The following is a 22,072-nucleotide window of genomic DNA, read 5'->3' as shown; positions in this document are numbered from 1 at the left end:
CAGGGCACCCGGGACCCCCGCGGGGGCAGAGGCCGAGGCGGGGGACGCGCGGTGGACAGAGGGGCCAGGGGACCCGGGACCCCGCGGTGGACAGAGGGGCCAGGGGACCCGGGACCCCCGCGGTGGACAGAGGGGCCAGGGCACCCGGGACCCCGCGGGGGCAGAGGGCGGGGGACGCGCGGTGGACAGAGGGGCCAGGGGACCCGGGGCTCCCGCGGTGGACAGAGGGGCCAGGGCACCCGGGACCCCGCGGGGGCAGAGGCCGAGGCGGGGGACGCGCGGTGGACAGAGAGGGGCCAGGGCACCCGGGACCCCGCGGGGGCAGAGGCCGAGGCGGGGGAGAACCCAAGGGAGGAAAGGAGCCCGGGAGGGCCCCGCGGGACACGTATGGAGGACCGGGAGTCGCTCGGAACCCAGAATCCGGCCCTGCGGCAGTGGAAGGCGCAGGAGATGCGAGGCCAGAAATCCTTCCCGAGGCTCCGCTGAGAGGGCGAGGGAAACGCTTCCGTGGGACGCCTCCTTGCGCCTAGGGGAGTTACAGTAACTTGATGAAGGTGGCGATTCGCTGGGCAAGTGGGATTCACTCCTCACGGTAGAAAACCCCATAGAGGCCCCAAATTAAGAAATCTGGAAAGCTGAGACAGGAGGATAATAGATTTGAGGACGGCGTCAGCAATTTAGCAAGGACCTTCCCAACTTTGAGACTTTGTTTCAAAATAAAAAATAAATAAGATCCGGGTGTAATGGCACACACTTGCAATCCCAGTACTTGGAAAGCTGAAACAGCCTCAGCTACCTAGCAAGGCCCTTTACAACCGTTTCAAAATAAAAAATAAAAAATCAGGGCTGGGGGTGTAGTTTGGAGGTAGCATGTTCCTGGGTTCCACCCCCAGTACCGCAAAAATAAAATAAAATAGATCTGGGAGTGTAGCCAGAAGTAGAAAGCTCCTGGGCTCCACCCCCAGTGTGACATAAATAAATAAACAAATAAGTAAATAAGCCCGGCATGGTGGCACACGCTTGTAATCCCAGCATTCAGGAGGCTGAGACCCGAGGATCCTGGTTCATGGACAGCCTCAGCTATTAGTGAGGCCCTCTGCAATTTAGACCCAGTTTCAAAATAAAGAATAAAAAATAGGGCAGGGGGTATAGCTCCGAGGTCGAATGCCCCTGGGTTCCATCCCCAGACCCACAAATAAGTACTGCTGGGAGAGTAGCTCAGAAGTAGAATGTCTCTGGGTTCATTCCCCAGTCCTAAACACACACAACACTCACAGGGCTGAAAATGTAGCTTGGAGGTAGAAGGTACCTGGGTTCAATTCCCAGTACAAAAACAGAAAAACCAATATCTTCAGAAAGCTACCATTTTTGTTTGTTTGTTTTGTTTTTTTGTTTTGGTGGTACTGGGGTTCCTGGAAGCTCTTCTACCTCTGGGCCACACTCCCAGATCTATTTTATACTTTTTTTTTTTTTTTTTTGAAACAGGGTCTCTTAAACCAGCAGGGCTGGCTTCGAACCTGCGCGACCTCCCAAGCGCGGGGATTACAAGCGTGCGCCACCACAGCCGGCTTGAAAGCTACCATTTTTGTAGAAAAAGGAAAAGATACATTCACTGTGTGTTTCAGGCTTGGAGTGTCTCTGGAAGGGTCCGGCAGCAGGCTATACTGGTGACCTTGGGGAAGGGAGCTGCACCTGTTTGTACCTTTGGAACTTTGAATTTGGTAGGAGGCGGGGAGGGCTGACTGCAATCCCAAGGCCACTGAAGGCCAGAGAAGGGCAGGTGGAGGGGGTTGGCCGGCCCGGAAGGAAGCCCTGGGTGCGGAGTTTACCGATTCTTTGTTCTCCAGGAATCCGGGGTGGGTCCTCCTCAGCCCTGGCTGCAAGGGGCTCCCAGGCAGTTCTCAGTTTAAAGAGACAGAGATCCAATTCTGGATCTCTCCTGCTGAGCTGTGATTTTAGTGTGCCATACCACACCCACTAAAGTGACCCAGAGTCCTGTGGGGACAGCAGTTGTGGTCAATAGGGGATGCTCGGCTGGGCATGGTGGCACACACTTGTAATCCCAGTATTTGGAAGAGCGAGACAGAAAGATTACAGGTGTGAAGTAAGCCTCAACAACGTAGGCTCTCAGCAACCTAGTGAGAGAGACCCTGTTTCCAAATAAGAAATAAAAACTTTGGCTGAGGATGTAGCTCAGAAGTAAAATGCCTCTGGGTTCAATCTCCAGTGCCAAATAAAATAAAGTAGGGGATGCTGCCTGTGCTGCCTGTGCTGGGCTTGGAGCCCCCTCAGCCGTACCCACTCCAGAGTGCTCCGCTGAGTGGTGTGACTGTGTGGGTTTCTGGGCCTCAAGTCCCCCACCTCCCCTTGTAGGAATTGGGCAGCAAATCTCCCCTCCAGTGCGCATTTGAGGGCTGGAGAGCTTGGGGATGGGCGCAGAGTCCAGGACTCCGCAACAGGAAGCACTACGCAAAGAGCAGCCGCACCCTGCCATGCTGCAGGCCCCAGCTCTCTGCAGGCAGAAAGGCAAGCCCAAAGGACCCTTTGGAAGTGAAAGTGGCAACTTAAATGTAAGAGGAGCAAGTGCTAATTTAGCAAGATCCTGTTTAAAAAGAAAAAAGCAGACATGGTGGTGCAGCTTGTAATCCCAGCATTCGGGAAGCTGAGACAGGAGGATCATGGTTTGAGGACAGCCTCAGCTACTTAGTGAGGCCTTTTGCAACTCAGTGAGACCCTGTTTCAAAATAAAGAATAAAAATTAGGGCTGGGGGTGTTGCTCAGAGGTAGCATTATTCAATCCCCAATATCAAATACACACACAAAAATATTGGGCTAAAGAGACTGAAACGGGAGGATCACAAGTTCAAAGCAATTCAGCGAGGCCCTCAGCACCTCGTTAGCCCCTGTTTTTCAACATAAAAAATAAGCCAGGCATTTTAGTGCACACCTGTAATCCCAGAACTTGGGAGGCTTAGATGGGTTCGCAGCTAACTTCAGCTACAAACTTAGTGAAACCCTGTTTCTTTTCTTTTCTCTTTCTTTTCTTTTATTTGGGGGGGGGTACTGAGGATGGAACCCTGGAGCATTCTACCTACAAGTTACACCCCCAGCCCTATTTTTTATTCTTTTTTTTTTTTTTTTAAACAGGGGCTCACTGAGTTGCAAAGGGCCTAAGTAGTAGTTGAGGCTGTCTATGAACTGCAATCCTCCTGTCTCAGCCTCCCGAATGCTGGGATTACAAGTGTGAGCCATCACGGGATTGTGGGTCCCCGACAGCCTCAGCTACTTAGTGAGACCCTCTGCAATTTAGTGAAACCCCATTTCAAAATAAAGAATAAGCCAGATGTGGTTGCACATGCTTGTAATCCCAGCATTTTGGAGGCTGAGACAGGAGAATTGGGGTTCACAGACAGCCTCAGCTACTTAGTGAGGCCCTCTGCAATACAGTGAAACTCTGTTTCAAAATAAAGAATAAGCCAGGCATGGTGGCGCATGCTTGAGGCAGAGACGGGAGGATCGCGCAGGTTTGAAGCCAGCCGCGTGCTGGCTTAGGAGACCCCGTTTCCAAATAAAAATGTAAAAATAGGTCTGGGAGTGTAGCCCGGAGGTAGAAGGGCTTCCAGGAACCCCAGTACCACAAAAAAAAAAAAAAAAAAAAAAGAATAAAAAGTAGGGATGGGGATGTAGCTAAGAGGTAGAATGCCCCTGGGTTCCATCCCTAGTACTGAAAAAATTTTTTAAATATATATATATATATAATAGGACCATTTGATCCAGCAATACCACTGTTGGGTATCTACCCAAAAGAAAAGAAACCAAACTACTAAACTAATGCATGTGTATCTATGTTCATAGCTGCACAATTCACCATAGCCAAACTATGGAACCAGCCAAGATGTCCATCAACAGATGAATGGATTACAAAACTGTGGGATATGTACACAATGGAATTTTACTCAGCCCTCAAAAAAAACTCAATTACATCATGTTCAGGGAAATGGATGGAACTGGAGGACATTATGCTAAATGAGATTAGTCAGTCACAAAAAATAAGAAATCAGATGCTTTCCCTAATATGTGAGAGCTAGGGAGAAACGGGTCATAGGAGGAACTCTTGAAAGAGGAAATCCTAGAGGAGCAAACAAGGCAACCTAAAGGAGGAGAAAGGAGGGGGGAAGAGGAAAATCTCTAAAACACACAATGTACTTAAACATATCGAAGTCAATCACTAAGCCAAGCAAGGGAGGGAGGGACGGGGAGGGAATGGGGTGTAAACTGGGTAGGGGTTAAATCAGCGATGAGTACATGTTTGTACACACAAGTTTTTTGCCCCAATAAGTTGTATGAATATAATGCACCAATAAAAAAATTAAAATTAAAAAAATAAAATAAAAAAACAAAAAATAAATAAATAAAAATAAAAATAAAATAGGGCTGGGGGTGTACCTCAGAAGTAGAATGCCCCTGGGTTTAATCCCCAGTACCAGAAGAAGAAGAAGAAGACGAAGAAGAAGGAGGAGGAGGAGGAGGAGGAGGAGGAAGAAAATAGGACTAGAGTTGTACTCAAAGGTGTAATACTCCTAGGTTTCATCCTATACCACACACATACACACACACAAAATAATAATATCAATAAAAATAGGAGCCAGGTATGGAGGTGTACGCTTGTAATCCCAGTATTTGGAGGCTGAGACAGGAGGATCCTGCAAGTTCAAAGCCAGCCTCAGCTACTTCGTGAGGCTCTCAGCAACTTAGTGAGATTCTGTTTTCAAATAAAATATAAGGCTGGGCGTGGTGGCACACGCTTGTAATCCTTGCACTTGGGAGGCTGAGACAGGAGGATCGCACAGGTTCAAAGCCAGCCTCAGCTACTTAGGCTCTCAGCAACTTGGTGAGACCCTGTTTCCAAATAAAATATAAAATAGGTCTGGGAGTATAGCTTGGAGGTAGAAAGCCCCTGGGTACCACCAAAATAAATAAATAAATAAATAAATAAATAAATAAATAAATAAATAAAAAAATATAAAATAGGTCTGGGAGTATATTCCGGAGGTAGAAAGCTCTTGAGTTTACCTCCAGTACCACAAAAAATAATAATAAAATAAAATAGGGATGTGAGTACAGTTTGGAGGTAGAATGCCCCTCCCCAGAGTTTAAGCCTTAGTACCCCCCCCCACCAAAAAAAAAAGGGCTGTAGATATAGCTCATAAGTAGAATACCCCTGGGTTCAATCATGAGTAACACCAAAAAACAAAACGTAGCCAGTCATGGTGGCACATGCCTGTAATCTCAGTACTTGTGAGGCTGAGACAGGAGAAGCACAGGTCTGAGGACAGCTTCAGCAACTTATCAATATGAGACCCTGTTTCAAAATAAAAAATGGCCGGGCGTGGTGGTGCACGCTTGTAATCCCCGCGCTTGAGAGGCGGAGACAAGGAGGATGGCGTAGGTTCGAAGCCAGCCTCGCTGGCTTAAGAGACCCTGTTTTCAAATAAAATATAAAATAGGTCTGGGAGTGTAACCCGGAGGTAGAAGGGTTCCACCCCCAGTACCACAAAAATAAAATAAAATAAAATAAATAAAAATAAAAAATGCAGGCAGAAAACCGGGTGTGTAGGCCGGGCGTGGTGGCACATGCTTGTAATCCCCGCGCTTGGGAGGCGGAGACAGGAGGGTCGCGCAGGTTCGAAGCCAGCTGCGCGCGCTGGCTTAGGAGATCCTGTTTCCAAATAAAAAAGTATGAAAAATAGATCTGGGAGTGTAGCCCGGAGGTAGAAGGGCTTCCAGGAACCCCAGTACCACGAAAAAAAAAAAAAGAAAAAAAGAAAACCGGGTTTGGTGGCCCATGCTTGAGATCCCAGCATTCGGGAGGCTGAGACAGGAGGATCATGGTTCGCAGACAGCCTCAGCTACTTAGTGAGGCCCTCTGCAACTCAGTGAGACCCTGTTTCAAAAATAAAGAATAAAAAATAGGCAGGGGTGTAGCTCGGAGGTAGAATGCCCCTGTGTTCCATTCCTAGACCCGCAAACTAATTAATTAATTAATTAATTAATTAAATTTTTTTGCAGCACTGGCTGGCTGCGAACCCCGATCCTCCTGTCTCAGCCTCCAAACGCTGGGTGTGGTAACACATTCTTGTAATCCCAGTACTTGGGAGGCTGAGACAGGATTGCAGGTTATACTGCTGGGAGTATGGCTTGGAGGTAGAATGTTCCTGGATTCCATCTCTAGTAAAAAATAATAATAATAACAAAATGTAATGAAAGTCAGGTGTAAGTAAAATGTAACAAAAGTCTGAGTGGTGGTGGTGCTCACCTGTAATCCCTGTGCTTGGGAGGCTGAGACAGGATCACATGTGTGAGGACAGCCTCAGTAAGTAGTGAGATTCTCATCAACCTAGCGAGACCTATTTCCAAATAAGAAAATCAGGGTGGGGATATAGCTAAAAGGTAGAATGCTTCTGCATTCAATCCCCAGTACCACACACACAAAAAATAAGATTGGGGTGTATCTCAGAGGTAGAATACCTCTGGGTTCAATATTCAATCCCCAGTACCACAAACACAGAAAAGGAATGGAAACTTAAGCACAAATATACAGAAATGTTAGCTGTAGAGCTGTTTGTAGTCACAAGACCCTGGGAGCTCTGCCAGGTGCTGAGTGAATAAATTATAGATATGTTCTGAATGCGTATGCAACTTCTAGATAAGTCTGTGGTATTCTGGAGCTATGTAGAAAGTTCAAGCTGCTGAATCACACAGTGTATAACAGACCCTCTTTCCAGGCAAAGCACGGTCCTCTCTGACAGTCCCTCTGTCGGTCTCTCGCTCGGGGCCTGGGCCCCACGGTGGACCATAGCCAACCCCGGCCGGCCCCTGGGAGCTGCTGCAGGAGGGGGAGCCAGCTTTCCCCGTCAGCGCCTCAGCCTGCCACAAAGAGCATTGCTGTGTGCTTTGATACAGATTTCAAAAACTTTTAACAAACAAACAAAAATCCCCAAAGTTCAATTTGACCCAAATAACCAGAGGAAGCACTGCAGCCTTTTGATTTTAAGGGTGTCTCTGGCTGGGCGTGGTGGCGCATGCCTGTAATCCCAGTACTCGGGAGGCTGAGACAGAGGGTCACTGGTTCAAGGACAATCTTAGCAAGTAGTTGAGATGATCATAAACCTAGGGAGACCCTATTTCAAAATAAAAATAAAAAATAGGTCTGGGGGTATAGCTCAGAGGTAAAATGTCTCTGGGGTTAATTCCCAGTACCATAAAAAATACAAAATAAAAGCCAGGTGGGTTTGGTGGCACACACTTGTAATCCCAGCATTTGGGAGGCTGAGACAGGAAGATTATGGTTTGAGGACAGCCTCAGCTACTTGGTGAAGCCCTTTGCAACTCAGTGAGACCCTGTTTCAAAATAAAGAATAAAAATATGGGGCTAGGGAGGTAGAATACCCCTGGGTTCCATCCCCAGTGTCGCAAAGAAGAAAAAAAAAAAAGAAAATTAAGCATGTCTCTAAGCTTTTGGAAGCTTCTTTCTTTCCCTTCTCTTTCCTTCTTTCTCTCTTTCTTTCTTTCTTTTTCCGTGAAGCTGGGGACTGAACCTAGGGCTTTGTGCATGCTAGGCAAGTGTTCTACCTTGGAGCTATATGACCAGCCCTTTTCATTTTTATTTTGAGGTAGGGTCCTGCTAAATTTCCCAGGATGTGGGAGGCTGAGGGAGGCTGAGACAGGAGGATGGCACACGCTTGTAATCCCAGCATTTGGGAGGCTGAGACAGGAGGATCGTGGTTTGTGGCCAGTCTCAGCTACTTAGGCCCTTTGCAACTCAGTGAGACCCTTTTTCAAAATAAAGAATAAAAAATGGGGCTGGGGGTGTAGCTCAGAGGTAGAATGCCCCTGGGTTCCATCCCCAGTAGCAAGAGAAAAAAAAAATTTCCCAGGCTGGCCTTGAATTTGGCACCCTCCCTTCAGCCTCCTGAGTAGCTGGGCTTACAGTTGTGCAGTCACTACACCCAGCATACTATCCCCCCCACGCCCCCCATGCCCCCCCCATGCTGGGGATTGAACCCAGAAGCAATCTGCCTGTAAGCTACATCCTGAGCCCTCTTTATTTTGAAATAGGGTCTTTCAAGCCACGTGTGGTGGCACATGCTTGTAATCCCAGCATTCCGGAGGCTGAAACAGGAGGATCGCGGTTTGCGGACAGCCTCAGCTACTTAGTGAGGCCCTCTGCAACTCAGTGAGACCCTGTCTGAAAATAAAGAATAAAAATAGGGCACGGGGTGTAGCTTGGAGGTTGAATGGCCCCTGGGTTCCATCCCCAGACTTGCCAAAAAAAAAAAACAAAACAAAACAAAAAAAAAACGGATGGGAAATAAAGAGAAAGGAGGAAAGAGGAAAGAAAGAAGAACGCGGGAAAGAGTAAAGGGCCCGGCCCTCGCTCTCTCCAGGCCGGGGGCGTGGCGGGGGCGTGGTCTGGTGGGCGTGGCCTGCGAAGCCCCGCCCCCGCCCCGCGCTCGGGGCCCTGGACATGGGCGGCCTGTTCGGGCGCGCGGCGCTGCGGGCGCTGCTGTGCGGCCCGCGCCCCCTGGTGCGCCCCAGCTCGGGTGAGTGGCGCGGCCTGAAGGCGGGCGGGGCGGCGGGCTTTGTTCGAGCACGTGCGGCGGGCGGCCGGGATGCGCGGGGCAGGAGGGACCCCGGCCCCTCGGTGCTCCCGCCCGGGGACCCTGCAGCCGCGTGGCTGTCGGCTCGGGGGGACGGGGACCCCGGGACGGAAGAAAGCCGAAGGCCAGGCGGCCAGACTGGGCATGATGGGGGCCGGGGGTCCCGGTGGGCCTTCGGTGTGTGTAGGGGTCGTCTCGGCCCAGGACCCCTCCCTGTGGACCGCGGTCGCCGGGGTTTGCTGCAGTCCCAGCTGGGTGGGCCGGAGTCGGGCCTCCGGGCCTAAGACCACCTGGTCCACCCCTGGCCCCCACCCACAGGTGGCTCTGAGAGCCACGGAGGCGACCGCCCCTGCCCCTGCGAGGCGCCTGGGGAAGCAGCGCTCCGGCCCCTCTGGGGTCCCTGTGAACTAGGTGCGGGGAGAGACAGGCCAGTGGGCCCACCCCCACGCGTGGCAGCCTGTGCCGGCCGCAGCGCAGGGCGCCGAGGGCTCATTTCCCCTCCTGAGGATGGAGCGCCTTGGAGGCTTGCTGGAAGCCTGCGCGGGTTTCTCGGTTCTGTCCGCTTTCTTTGTGGCTCCTCCCATTAAGAGCACTTGAGCCAGGCATGGTGGCTCACGCCGGGCCACCCCAGTACTAGGTAGGCTGAGACAGGAGGATTGCAGGTTCAAGGCCAGCCTCGGCAATTTATCCAGGCTCTCAGCAACTTAATGAGACTCTGTTTCAAAATAAAAAGGACTGAGGTATAGCTGGGAGGTGGACTACCCCTGGGTTCAATCCCCAGTACCGAGGGGGAAAAGCATTTGATCTCAGGGACGCTGGTTGCTCAGGGAGTGCCGGGGCTGCAGGAGGGTGAGGACATCACCTCTCCCTGTCAGAGTCCCTCTGGAGGGACTCACCTGACACGACTGTCCTGACATCCCATAGTGGCTGAGTGCCCGCCTGCTTGTGCCCAAATCCCACAGCAGAGGCTCCTCAGAGTGGAAGGGAGTCCCCTAGCCTGGCCGGAGGGCACGCCCCGGCTCCCTAGTTCTGGTCACTCCTGCACTCACACCAGGGCAGGGCTCTGGCTCCTCCGCCTTCTTTCCAGGGCAGCATCTCCAGACTCCAGGGGGTCGCTGAGCCGGCTGCCCCCCTGGTCTCTGGGCTCATTGAGAAGCCCTCCCCGGAGAAGCCTGCTCCATCTTGGGCAGCCCCTGCCACTGCATGGGGGAGGTCTGTGATGCCATGCTGCCCAGCTTCCCTGATGGGCAGTGCCAGCAGCTCCAGTGGGCGCAGTACTTGTTCCTTCTAGATTCCCTGAAGTCCAGGGCTGGGGAACCAGGTTGGGGAGGTGTGGTGTGACCCCCACCCCTTCTTTTAAAGGAGGGCCCTCTTGGACCCAGGAGCGGACGCTGGTTGCAGTGAAGCCAGATGGGGTGCAGCGGCGGCTGGTGGGGGCTGTGATCCAGCGCTTTGAGAGGCGGGGCTTCAAGCTGGTTGGGATGAAGATGCTTCAGGTACCAGAGCCCCGACCCGTGATGTCTGAGGGGACCAGGGCTGCTTCTCAGCCTTCCCTATCTTAGCCCAGTCAGTGTGTCCCCGAGTCTCCTGGGGTCAGCAGCCGCAGGGTGGGAGGGATGTGTTCTGTGGCTGGGGTGCCGGTTCGGTGCGGCGGCATTATCTATAGGGTGTCCTGAGGTCGGGACGCTCATGGGGAGATTCCCCTCCACGGAATGCCCTCACCCGTCCTCCATCCACCAGGCCCCTGAGAGCATCCTTGCTGAGCACTACCAGGACTTACAGAGGAAGCCCTTCTACCCAGCCCTCATCAGCTACATGAGTTCTGGGCCCGTGGTGGCCATGGTATGGAGGGCCAGGGTGCTGGAGGAGGTGGGTGTCCTTGCCTGGACTGACCCCAGGGCATGCGGTGCGCCCTACTTCCCACAACCTTTCGCTCTGTGCTGCAGGTCTGGGAAGGGCACGACGTGGTCCGCGCCTCCAGGACCATGATAGGACACACTGACTCCACTGAGGCCGCCCCGGGGACCATCCGGGGGGACTTCAGCACCCACATCAGCAGGTACGGGGGCCCTGCCACACTCGGCCGCCCGCCGGGGACGAGCAGGGCCAGCCAGCACTTGGGGTTGTAGCTGGCTCCTAAGGCAGATCCTCGAGACCCAGGTGCTTGTGGGGCTGAAGGTAAAGCCAGAAGAGACTGGGTGGGGCCTCACGACTAACACTGGCAAGAGCAGTTTTTTCATTGCCCTTTCATGTATGCAGGAGATAATGACATCCCCGTGTCTGTTGTGTGTACTGTGTCATTGTCTGTTATCTGTCTTGCCAGACACCCTAAAGGAATGGCTCAGGACACTGGTGGGGAGGGGAGGCTGCCACGAATTAGGGGTCTGCGGGTATAACACAGTAATAGAGCATTTGCCTCTCATGAACAAGGCCCTAACCCCCACCACAGTAATAGTAACACAAGTTGGGGGCTGAGCTGACCCCCAGATTGTGAGTAAGAGGTTGAGGCCAGACTGGCACAGCTTTCAAGCTCCTGTTAATTCCTTTCCCCTCTACAGTTGCCTGCTTGCTCCCCTTGGCTGGGGAGGGCGGCACTCCGTCCCCGGGGCCCACGGGCACACAAGCCTGCCTCTCACACCCTTGCGCCCGTCACAGGAACATCATCCACGCCAGCGACTCCGTGGAGGGGGCCCAGAGAGAGATCAAGCTGTGGTTCCAGAGCAGTGAGCTGGTGAGCTGGGCCGATGGGGGCCAGCACAGCAGCAGCTGCCCGGCCTGAGGGCCGGTGCTGCCCGGGTGCCCCAGCATCCGCCCGGAGCAACTCCGCTGGCCGACAGACCCCAGCCCACACCATCCTGCCTCCCTCAAATCATGTTCTTGTTCTTCTATCCGGCCCAGTCGAGCCCCAACTTTATGTGCCTTTCTGTACCCTAAGCCAGCGCAAGATTGGACCAAATCCTTCTGTACCAAAGTGCCAGACAACCTTTGGGTGTCTTCAAGGTTGACCTTCCTGCCCCACAAGAGAGACATTAAAATTCACTGCTTACTGTGGGACGGTGTGCTCATTAGGACTTCTGCAGTTTCTTAGACGGCACTGCTAGTGGTTTAACACAAGCTATACACAATACAATTGAAGTTTTCACGCTTGTAATCCCAGTACTCGAACTTGGGAGGCTGAGACAGGAGGATCACAGGTTCACAGGCAGCCTCAGCAACTTGTTAGGCCCTCCACAACTTAGTGAGACTTTGTTTCAAAATAAAAAATTAGGGCTGGGGGGATAGCTCAGAGGTAGAATGCCCCTGGGTTTTGTCCCTAGCACTGCAAAAAAAAAAAAAAAAAAGATAATAATAATTGAAGCTTATAGACTTGCATGCACAGGAGGGGATCCCTGACCTAGGTGAGTGTGTGAGCCAGGCAAGGGTGCAGATGTCTCTGGCCTGAAATATGGGGGCACATGAGCTAAACCCCCAGTTGGTGCTGTCTGACCTTGCCAAAGCATGGTGTTAGGGCCTGGTGGGGCCCTTCTCCTTTGTGGTCTGATATGGTCCTTTTTTTTTTTTTTTTTTTTTTTTGGTGGTGCTGGGGATGGAACCCTTCTACCTCCGGGCTACACTCCCAGACCTATTTTATATTTTATTTGGAAACAGGGTCTCTTAAGGCTTCGAACCTGCGTGATCCTCCTGTCTCCACCTCCCAAGCGCGGGGATTACAAGTGTGCGCCACCACGCCCGGCTTGCCTGAAGCTTCTTGTTGGCATTTTTTATGGTGCTGGGACCCAGGGGCATTCTACTCATTTTATTTTGTGGTACTGAGGTGGAACCCAGGGGCAGTCTACCTTCAAGCTATACCCCCGGCCCTATTTTTAATTTTTAATTAATTAATTTATTTTGCGTGGTAGTGGGGATGGAACCCAGGACATTCTACCCCCCCCCCCAGCTACACCTCAGCCCTGTTTTTTATTCTTTATTTTGAAACAAGGTCTCACTGAGTTGAAAGGGCCTCAATAAGTAGCTGAGGCCGTCAATGAACCAAGATCCTCCTGTCTCAGCCTCCCAAATGCTGAGAAGCTTGTGCCACCATGCTCGGCTTCTTAGCATTTTTTTTTCCAGGGCTGGGGATTGAACCCAGGGCCTCACACACTGTAGGCAAGTGAATGTTCTACTACTGACCCACAGTCCAACCTTTTGTGGAGAGTATTACGGCATGAACCCTGGGGCATTCTGCCTCTGAGCTACACCCCTGCTTTGAAATAGGCCTTGCTAAATTGCTGAACATGCAATCCCCCTGTCCGGGATTACTGGCGTTTGCTACTATACCCAATTTCCCATTTTTATTTTGAAACAGTCTTGCTAAATTGATGAAAGTCTCACTAAGTTGCTGAAGCTAATTTCGAACCTACCATCTTTCTGTATCAGTCTCTCAAGTACTGGGATTACAGGTGTGCATCACCGCACTGGGGTACTTTTTATTTTGAAACAGGGTCTTGCTAAATAGCAGAGGTTAGCCTTGAACTCATGATCCTCCTGTTTTAGTCTCCCAAGTACTGGGACCGAAGGCCTGTGGCCACCCCACAGCTGTTTACATGGACACACCGGGTCCTGAGGTTCCTTGTCTAAGGCCCAGGCCACTGGCCAGGGGGCTGAGGCTGACACTAGCTCTACTTTTTATCGTCTCGGTGACGGCTGTCCAGGTCCTGGGTTTTCAGCTCCGGCCCTGGCCTAAGCGGCGCCAGAAGGACAGACGAAGGGCCATAGGCTTTCCTTGCTGGCCGCACGAGGGCGTGTGTCCATCGCCCTAGTCTCCGCGAGGTCCTCCTGCACACCAAAGGGCCTGGGAGACAGTCTGCACGCCTAGCGCCGGGAGCGGGCCTTAGCCCTCGACAGGAGTCCCCGGGGTCCGGCCGGCTGGAAGCCCGAAATTGACATCAAATCCGTAGGAAAGATGGGCGTGGACTCCGAGACCTTCGTCGGCGCCACAGTGCGCCTGCGCCTGCGGTGGGCGGAGCGTCACGGAGGAACGAGGCGGGGCTGCCTTGAAGAGCGCCGAGGGGGCGGGGCGTCCTGGGAGGACGGGGCGGAGCTGCCCGGAGGGGGCGGGGCGTCCTGGGGGGACGGGGCGGAGCTGCCCGGAGGGGGCGGGGCGTCTTGAGCCCTGGGGCGGGGCGGAGCACTCCGGGTGGGCGGGGCGCCCTGGGGCGGGGCGGGGCCGGGCGGGGCTCTGTCCAGGCAGTCCGCCGCCTAGGAGGAGGCCGCCCGAGCTGCGTCGGGTCGCTGCCCACCGGGTCGCGCGGCCCCGCCTGCCCTCGGCGCCATGGCGCAGCCCCCGCCCGACGTGGAAGAGGACGACTGCCTCCCCGCGTACCGCCACCTCTTCTGCCCCGACCTGCTCCGGTGAGCGCGGGCGCCTAGCCGCCGTCGTCCACTTGCAGGCGGGGGACTCCTGGGCGGGAGGGACCGCAGGGGAAGGCTTGTCTGTTTTGAAAACAAGTCTCACTTGAAGTGTTTCTAAATAGAGAATTTAGGTTAAAATCGTTTTGCTTTGCTTTTTGTCTTTGCGGTGCTCAGATGGAATCCCGGGCCCTGTGCACTTTAGGCAAGCCTTCTGCCACAGAGCCCTCTACCCCCAAGCCTAAAATCTTTTTCTGAAGATCCAGTAAGCCTAGGAATAACAGGCCTTAAGAGGCGGTGGTAGTGTGCATGTATGTGCGTGTATGTCTCCAGCACTCGGAACTTCATCTTGATTATGATATTACGGTGCACCGATAAAAGGCCCCTACGATAAATCTCAGTACCAAAAGCCGGGCGTGGTGGCGCACGCTTGCAGTCCCAGCGCTTGGGAGGCTGAGACAAGAGGACTGCACAAGTTCAAAGCCAGCCTCAGCTACTTAGGCTTTCAGCAACTTAGTGAGACCCTGTTTCCAAATAAAACATAAAATAGGTCTGGGAGTGTTGCCCAGAGGTAGAGGGCCCAGGGTTCCCTCCCAGGACCACCAAAAAACAAAACGAAACAAACAAAATAATCAGTACCATTAAAGAAAAATAAAAAAGGCAGAGTGTACTGGATTATTTCTTATGAAGTCTCAAAAGGTGAAAGTGCCCAATTTATAGGGTCAAAGTCTGTTTCCACCACCTACCTGTTCCCCTTTCGTTTTATTTTGAGGTACTGGACTTTGGTTCCTGGGGTGTTCTATCACTGAGCAGCATTCCCAGACTGTTTATTTAGTGGTACTGGGAATTGAGCCCAGGGTGTTCTTCTTCAGAGCTGCAGCCCAGTCCTATTTTATTCATTGTTTTGTTATTTACTTATTTATTTGGTGGTACTGGGGTTCCTGGAAGCCCTTCTACCTCCGGGCTCCACTCCCAGACCTATTGTATACATTTTTATTCTTGGAAACAGGGTCTCTTAAACCAGCATGGCTGGCTTCAAACCTGCGCGATCCTCCTGTCTCTGCCTTCCAAGCGTGGGGCGACGTCTGGCTTATTTAATTATTTATTGCAGTACTGGGGATGGAGCCCAGGGGCATTCTACCTCCAAGCTACACCCCCAGCCCGATTTTTTTGTTGTTGTTGTTGCTGTTCTTTATTTTGAAACAGGGTCTCACTGAGTTGCAAAGGGCCTAAGTAGCTGAGGCTGTCCGCAAACTGCAGTCCTCCTGTCTCAGCCTCCCAAATGCTGGGATTAGCCTTTTTTAAAAATTTTTATACGGGCTAAATTGTGGAGGGCCTCTCTAAGTTTCTGAGGCTGTCTGAGAACCTCAGATCCTCCTGTTTCAACCTCCCAAGCCCTGGGATTACAGGTGTACGATACCACTCCTTTTTGTGGTACTGGGGGTGTGGAACCCAGAGGCTTTCTACCTCCGGGCTATACTCTCAGCCCTATTTTATTTGGAAACAGGGTCTCACGAAGTTGCTGAGAGCCTAAGTAGCTGAGGCTGGCTTCGAACCTGCGCGATCCTCCTGTCTCAGCCTCCCAATTGCGGGGATTATAAGCGTGCGCCACCACGCCTGGCTCTGGTCTCCAACTTTCTATCCTCCCGTTTCAAACCTCCTTTGTAGCTGGGATCACAGGCAAATTCACAGCAGCAGTGACTGTGTGTGTGTGTGTGTGTGTGTGTGTGTGTGTGTGTGTTTGTGTGTGTGTGTGTTACTAGGGATTGAACCCAGAGTCAGTCTACCACTGAGCTACACTCCCAGCCTGTGGTTTTTTCTTTTTTTTTTTTTTGCCGGTCTGGGGATGGAACCCAGGGGCATTCGACCTCTGAGCTCCACCCCCTGCCCTATTTTTTATTCTTTATTTTGAAACAGGGTCTCAGTAAAGTTGCAGAGGGCCTCACTAAGTAGCTGAGGCTGTCCACAAACTGTGATCCTCCTATCTCTGCCTCTCAAGTGCTGGGATTACAAGCATGTGTCACCACGCCCAGCTCCCCCCACCCTTTTTACTTTTATTTTGAGACAGGGACTTGCTGAATTATTATGCACTGCCTTGAATCTGGAATTGTCCTGTCTTAGCCTCCCAATACTGGGGTCAGGGGCCTGCAACACTGTGCCAGGCTTAGCAGTGAGCAGTACCTTTTTCAACTTCCCGTTTCTTGTCTCAGGGACAAAGTGGCCTTCATCACAGGCGGGGGCTCTGGTATTGGGTTCCGGATTGCTGAGATTTTCATGCGGTGAGCACTGATCTGGGTCCTCATGCCCCTTGACCTCCCCTTGCCAACTGGATCTTGGGGAAGGGTCATTTGCTACCCGGGGAGGCAGGATTGCTGCAGACAGGGTTGGGCTGCCTCCAATCCCTTGCTGTGGGGAAGCGAGTGCCTCCTGGGTGACAAGCTCTGAGGCCTCAGGCTGTGGTCAGCAGTGTGCCTGGCAGAGCCTCAGAGTTAGGCTGAGATAGGGGGAAAGGTCCCTTTTCCAGTTCCACCCGCCCCTTACAGGAAGAGATCCCGCAGGAAGAGACTTCGGGGTTCACTGGGTCCATGTGGACTGGACTTATGCTCAGAGCTGCTACTGGTGGCCTTCTGCTTCTCAGCATGGCGTTCCCGCTTGGAGGGTGTTTTTGGTCTTGGGGATTGAACCCAGGGGTATTGTATCTCTGTGATATACCCCCAGCACTAGTTTTTTTTTTTTTTTTTTTTTTTTTTTTTTTTTTTTTTAGTATGGAGATTGAACCCAGGGGGCATTCTACCTCTGAGCTACATCCCTAGCTTATTTTTTTTTAATTTTAATCATTTATTTTTTATTTATTTTTTTCATTTATTATTATTATGGTACTAGGGATTGACCCCTGGACATTCTACTTCCAAGCTACATCCCCAGCTCCATTTCTTATTTTTTATTTTTATTTATTTATTTATTTATTTTGTGGTACTAGGGATGGAACCCAGGGGCATTTTACCTCTAAGCTACACCCCAGCCCTATTTTTTCATCCTTTTATTTTTGAAACGGTCTCACCGAGTTGCGAAGTGCCTTGCTAAGTAGCTGAGGCTGTCTGCAAAAAACGTGATCCTCCAGTCTCCGCCTCCTGAACGCTGGGATTACAAGCATGTACCACCACGCCCAGCTATTTTTTATTTTGAATCAGGGTTTCACTGGGTTGATGAGCCTCACTATTGCTAAGGCTGTCCTCGAACCTGGGATCCTCCTGTTCAGCTTCCCAAGTATTGGGATTACAGGCGTACACCATCGTGCTCAGCTCTGTTTTTTTTTTTAATTTTTTTTGGTGGTACTGGAGTTCCTGGAAACCCTTCTACCTCCGGGCTATACTCCCAGACCTATTTTTATACTTTTTTATTTGGAAACAGGGTGTCTTAAGCCAGAGAGTTTCTATTTTTTTTTTTAAACAAGGACTCACTAAGTAGTTGAGGCTGTCCGCAAACCGCGATCCTCCGGTCTCAGTCTCCCAAATGCTGGGATTACAAGCATGTGTCACCACGCCCAGCCTCCCAGACCTATTTTATACTTTATTTGGTAACAGGGTCTCACTAAGTTGTTGAGAGCCTCATTAAGTAGCTGAGGTTGGCTTCAAACCTGTGCTATCCTCCTGTCTCAGCCTCCCAAGCACAGGGATTACAAGCATGTGCCACCACGCCCAGCTCCGATTTTATTTTTTATTTGGAAACAGGGTCTCAATATGTTGCTGGGACCCTCACTAAGTTGTGGAGACTGGCTTTGAACCTGCCATCCTGTCTTAACCTCTCAAGTACTGGGATTACAAGTGGGTGCCACCATACCCGGCTTCTCAAGAGTTCTTTTGCGGCTTAGATGGGCTATTGTAGCTCTTGTGGATGGTTTAGCAGGTGGGCACCATTGTTACTGTGAGGCCAAGTGTGTCAAGAAGTTGGCAGGAGAGTACCCTGCCTGCCTCAGCATGAACTCTCTGCCCCCTCACCCCAGGGAGAGGGCCGGGCATCCCAGGCTGAGCCAAGGGAATACGGCAGCTCTTGCACAGACGCCTGGACCAGGAGTGGTGGCTGAGTGGCCTCTCTGCCACATCCATGGTGTTTGGGGCAGGCCCACGTACCTGTGTTACTGGAGTACCCCCAAACAGAGAGACCCAGCCCAGAACCGAGCAGTGGGCACCATGAGCTGTCCTCCTGAGCTGCTCAGCTGTGCTCAGGCCCCTGTGCCCTCGTCAGCCATGCCTTGGCCCGACCCGTACTTCAGCTGTGCTTGGAGCGTCCTGGGGGAGCCACAGGGCTGGGGGGGCTGCCAGCCTCATGCTGCCTTCTGGTCTTGCAGGCACGGCTGCCATACGGTCATCGCCAGCAGAAGCCTGCTGAGAGTGTCCACGGTTAGAGCGCCTCTCCTGTGGGGCCGACTCCTGGCTGGGAGGTCCCGAGGCCCGGGGGATGGTGACGCCAAAACCTGTCCCTCTCTCAAATATGGAGGCTCAGCAGAGGTGGCCTCTAGAGACAGCCTCCACTTTTCACGAGTCTGATGATTGGATCCTGTGGGGCTCATGTTAATGTAACCTGAGTTACATTGTCCACCCACCTGGGTGCTCCATCTGGGAAGAACGGCTCACCAGTGCTAGCTACCCTGGGCTCTGGCGGGGACTGGAAGTCTGCCGGGGCTGCTGACCAGGGATGATACCGGGAGGGCAATGCAGAGAGCAGGTGGGGACCAGGGAGACCACACCTTGGCTCACCAGCGCCCAGCTGGTAATGGCTTACAGGCAGTGTCTTCCCAAGGGGGCAGTGGCCGCATCCTCGTGGTCCTCACTAGATCTGAAGGTCTTCTCCGGGCCAGGGCTCCTGGGCTGCTGCCCACCTCCTCCTGCCTGCCTGCGCATCTGTCTTGTCTTTCTTCTAGGCAGCTGAGAAGCTGGCTGCTGCTACCGGACGGCGGTGCCTCCCTCTGTGTATGGATGTCCGAGCTCCCCCAGCCGTCATGGCCGCTGTGGACCAGGCACTGCAGGAGTTTGGCAAAATTGACATCCTCATTAATGGTGAGTTGGTGTTGAGTGAGGCCAAGGCTCCTGACGGTTGTCGTGCCATTCAGAGGGCCCAACGCTCTGGTCGAGGTGCAGGAAAGGTGCCAGAGAGCCTGAGACCCACCCCAGGTGCAGCAGTAACCTGTTCATGAACCGAGGCAAGACCCAGGTTCATGGGTCTCTGTTTTGGGCCCATTTCTGCTCTTCCCAGGTAGTAGAACAGCTCAGCCTCAGCTCAAGGGGATGCTCTAAGAACATGACTAAATCATAAGTCAGAGTGCTCCTGTGTCTTTAAATTCCTACTTAAAGCTGGGTGTGCTAATGTACACCTGTAATCTCAGTACTTGGGAGACTGAGACAGTAGCACTGTACGTTTGAGAACAGCCTCAGCAACTTAGTGAGACCCTGTTTCAAAATAAAAAAATAAAATAGGAGCTGGGCATGGTGGTACATGCTTGTAATCTCAGTACTTGGGAGGCTAAGACAGGAGGATCACAGGTTCATGGAGAGCTTCAGCTACTTAGTGAGGCCCTCAGCAACTTAGTGAGGCCCTGTTTCAAAATAAAGAATAAAAATAGGGCAGGGGAGCTGGGCATGGTGGTGCATGCTTATAATCCCCGTGCTTGGGAGGCAGAGACAGGAGGATCACGCAGGTTCGAAGCCAGCCGTGCTGGCTTAAGAGACCCTGTTTCTAAATAAAAAATATAAAATAGGTCTGGGAGTATAGCTCAGAGGTAGAAGGGTTTCCAGGAACCCCAGTACTACCAAAAACAAAACAAACAAACAAACACACACAAAAAAACCCAAAGGGCTGGGAAGCCGGGCGTGGTGTCACAGGCTTGTAATCCAGCATTCAGGAGGCTGAGATAGGAGGATCACAGTTCAAGGACAGCCTCAGCTACTTAGTGAGGCCCTTTGCCATTCAGTGAGACCATGTTTCAAAATAAAGAATGAAAAATAGGGCTGTGGGTGTCACTCGGAGGTAAAATCCACCTGGGTGGGTTCCATCTGGTACTGCAAAAAGAAAAGAAAAGAAAAAGAAATGTGCTCCTTCACAGTTCTGGAAGCAGAAATCCCAAGCCCCTTGGTGTCAGGGCCAGCTCTCTGAAGGCTCCAGCTGCGAGGCTTTGCCTTGGTGTAGGGCAGTCCTTGGCCGTCCTCACACAGCCTGGCCTGCGTGTCCTCTGTCCTCAGAAGGATGCTAGTCTTGAGATGCAGGGCTCTCTCTGATTCAGTGAGACCTTGTCCTAACTCGGCCTCTGCAAAGTCAGATGAGATCACACTCAGCCCCAGAGTCAGGGCGTCACCACTGGGCTGACGCATGTGCTCTCTCGCCCCTGCCATTCAGGACCTCCTCTGCTCGTGGTCTCCTGTGCCCTGCATGCGCCTCTGAGGGACTGCACGCACCCTGCGCGCTCCCCAGGGCCTCTGTGCTTCTCGTGGGCTCCACGCTGTGTTTTCCACCCTGCAGGTGCAGCTGGAAACTTCTTGTGCCCCGCCAGCACGCTGTCCTTCAATGCCTTCAAGACTGTGCTCGACATTGACACCGTCGGCACCTTCAATGTGTCTCGAGTGCTCTACGAGAAGTTCTTCCGGGTGGGTGTCCTCCTGACGGGCGTCCCCTCTTCTGGCTGCCCGCTGACCAACCCATCCTTCCTGTGTTGCAGGACCATGGTGGGGTGATTGTGAACATCACTGCGACCTTGCAGATCCGGGGGCAGGCGCTCCAGGTGCACGCAGGCTCTGCCAAGGCAGCTGTGGGTATGGCTGCCCCTCTGACTGCCCACTTAGAGTTTCAGTAATTCCTCTCCCAACCAGCCAAGAACCTGGCAGTCTCCCCAGGAACCTGAGCCCAGCTGTGGCCAGCTCAGGGGTGGCTTTGGCTCTGAGCCCCTACTCATACCTGGGCCACCCCGGGAGGCGGGTAGCCTCCCATTCTCCCCTCGTGCCCGCGGTCTTCCATACAGATGCGATGACGCGGCACTTGGCGGTAGAGTGGGGTCCCCAGAACATCCGTGTCAACAGCCTGGCCCCGGGCCCCATCAGCGGCACAGAGGGGATGCGGCGACTGGGTAAGCCCTCAGGGAGCCTGGGGCACCCTTCACAGCTTCTAGAACCCGGTGGGTTGAAAAGCTCCATGCTGCTTCCGTGTGTTTCTGTGCCTGTCCTGTTTCTGCTCCACTAGGCCTGGTGATGCCAACTGCCCCATTTCCAAATGTGTTCAGGGGAAGCGCTGGCTGTGGAGGGTGCAGGGTGGAAGGCCTGGTCCTGGGCTCTGGGAGCCTGACCTCCTGCTGCCCTCCAGGGGGCCCCCAGGCCAGCTTGAGCAAGAAGGTCCTTGAGAGCCCCCTGCAGAGGCTGGGGAACAAGACAGAGATCGCCCACAGCGTGCTCTACCTGGCCAGCCCCCTGGCTTCCTACGTGACCGGGACCGTGCTGGTTGTGGATGGCGGTGCCTGGCTGACCTTCCCAAATGACATGAGCAAGCTGGCAGGTTTCGAATCCCCTGCTAAGCTCTAGGTGAGGTGCTGCTCCTGCTCCTCGGTCATCTGTGCGTGTCTGGGTGTTCCCACCCGCCCTGCTCTGAGCGGCAGGGCAGGTCTCTGCAGGGGCCCCCGACCCTGCTGACACCCGTGCAGGGCTGGCCCAGGGGAGGATAGGGCCCTTGGCTGAGTGGGAGCTCCGTGCGGGGGCCACTTGGTCTCTCCCATAACCTTGGCCTCTGCTAGCATTTCCGGCAAGTGTTGGAGGGATACGATACAGTTTTTTTTTTCCTTGGGTCTGAGATGAAACCCAGTGCCATTCAACCTCCGAGCTACAGCCCCTGCCCTATTTTTTATTTTTAAGCTTTATTTATTTTTATTATTTTTTTGTGGGTCTAGGGATGGAACCCAGGGGCATTTGACTCCGAGCTACACCTCCTGCCGTATTTTTTATTCTTTATTTTGAAACCGGGTCTCAATGAGTTGCAGAGGACCTAAG

At 52.8% G+C, this 22,072-nt stretch overlaps 2 protein-coding genes across 3 annotated transcripts; both read left to right on the top strand.

Moving 5' to 3' along the window:
• Positions 1 to 8,527: 8,527 nt before the first annotated feature.
• On the top strand, positions 8,528 to 11,439 carry NME4 (NME/NM23 nucleoside diphosphate kinase 4; the record flags this gene model as incomplete). Of its 2 annotated transcripts, XM_080703369.1 has the most annotated exons (5): positions 8,528 to 8,603; positions 10,023 to 10,156; positions 10,401 to 10,502; positions 10,607 to 10,719; positions 11,316 to 11,439. In XM_080703369.1, 5 exons carry the CDS (start codon positions 8,528 to 8,530, stop codon positions 11,437 to 11,439), a joined length of 549 nt encoding a protein of 182 aa, XP_080559495.1. The 2 variants fall into 2 exon arrangements, with proteins under 2 accessions (XP_080559495.1, XP_080559496.1); XM_080703370.1 differs by lacking the exon at positions 10,401 to 10,502.
• A 2,532-nt stretch (positions 11,440 to 13,971) lies between these two features.
• DECR2 (2,4-dienoyl-CoA reductase 2) lies at positions 13,972 to 21,610 on the top strand (the record flags this gene model as incomplete). The annotated part of the gene is made up of 8 exons (XM_080702699.1): positions 13,972 to 14,051; positions 16,211 to 16,327; positions 18,397 to 18,448; positions 18,970 to 19,105; positions 20,562 to 20,686; positions 20,758 to 20,851; positions 21,058 to 21,162; positions 21,396 to 21,610. The coding sequence occupies 8 exons, from the start codon at positions 13,972 to 13,974 to the stop codon at positions 21,608 to 21,610; spliced, it is 924 nt and encodes a 307-aa protein (XP_080558825.1).
• Positions 21,611 to 22,072: the final 462 nt, after the last annotated feature.

The sequence above is a fragment of the Muscardinus avellanarius genome, assembly GCF_963383645.1.
Source record: "Muscardinus avellanarius genome assembly, chromosome: 10".
NCBI lineage: Eukaryota > Metazoa > Chordata > Mammalia > Rodentia > Gliridae > Muscardinus > Muscardinus avellanarius.
The sequence above is the reverse complement of the archived record's forward strand: the minus strand, read 5'-3'. Positions and strand labels throughout refer to the sequence as shown.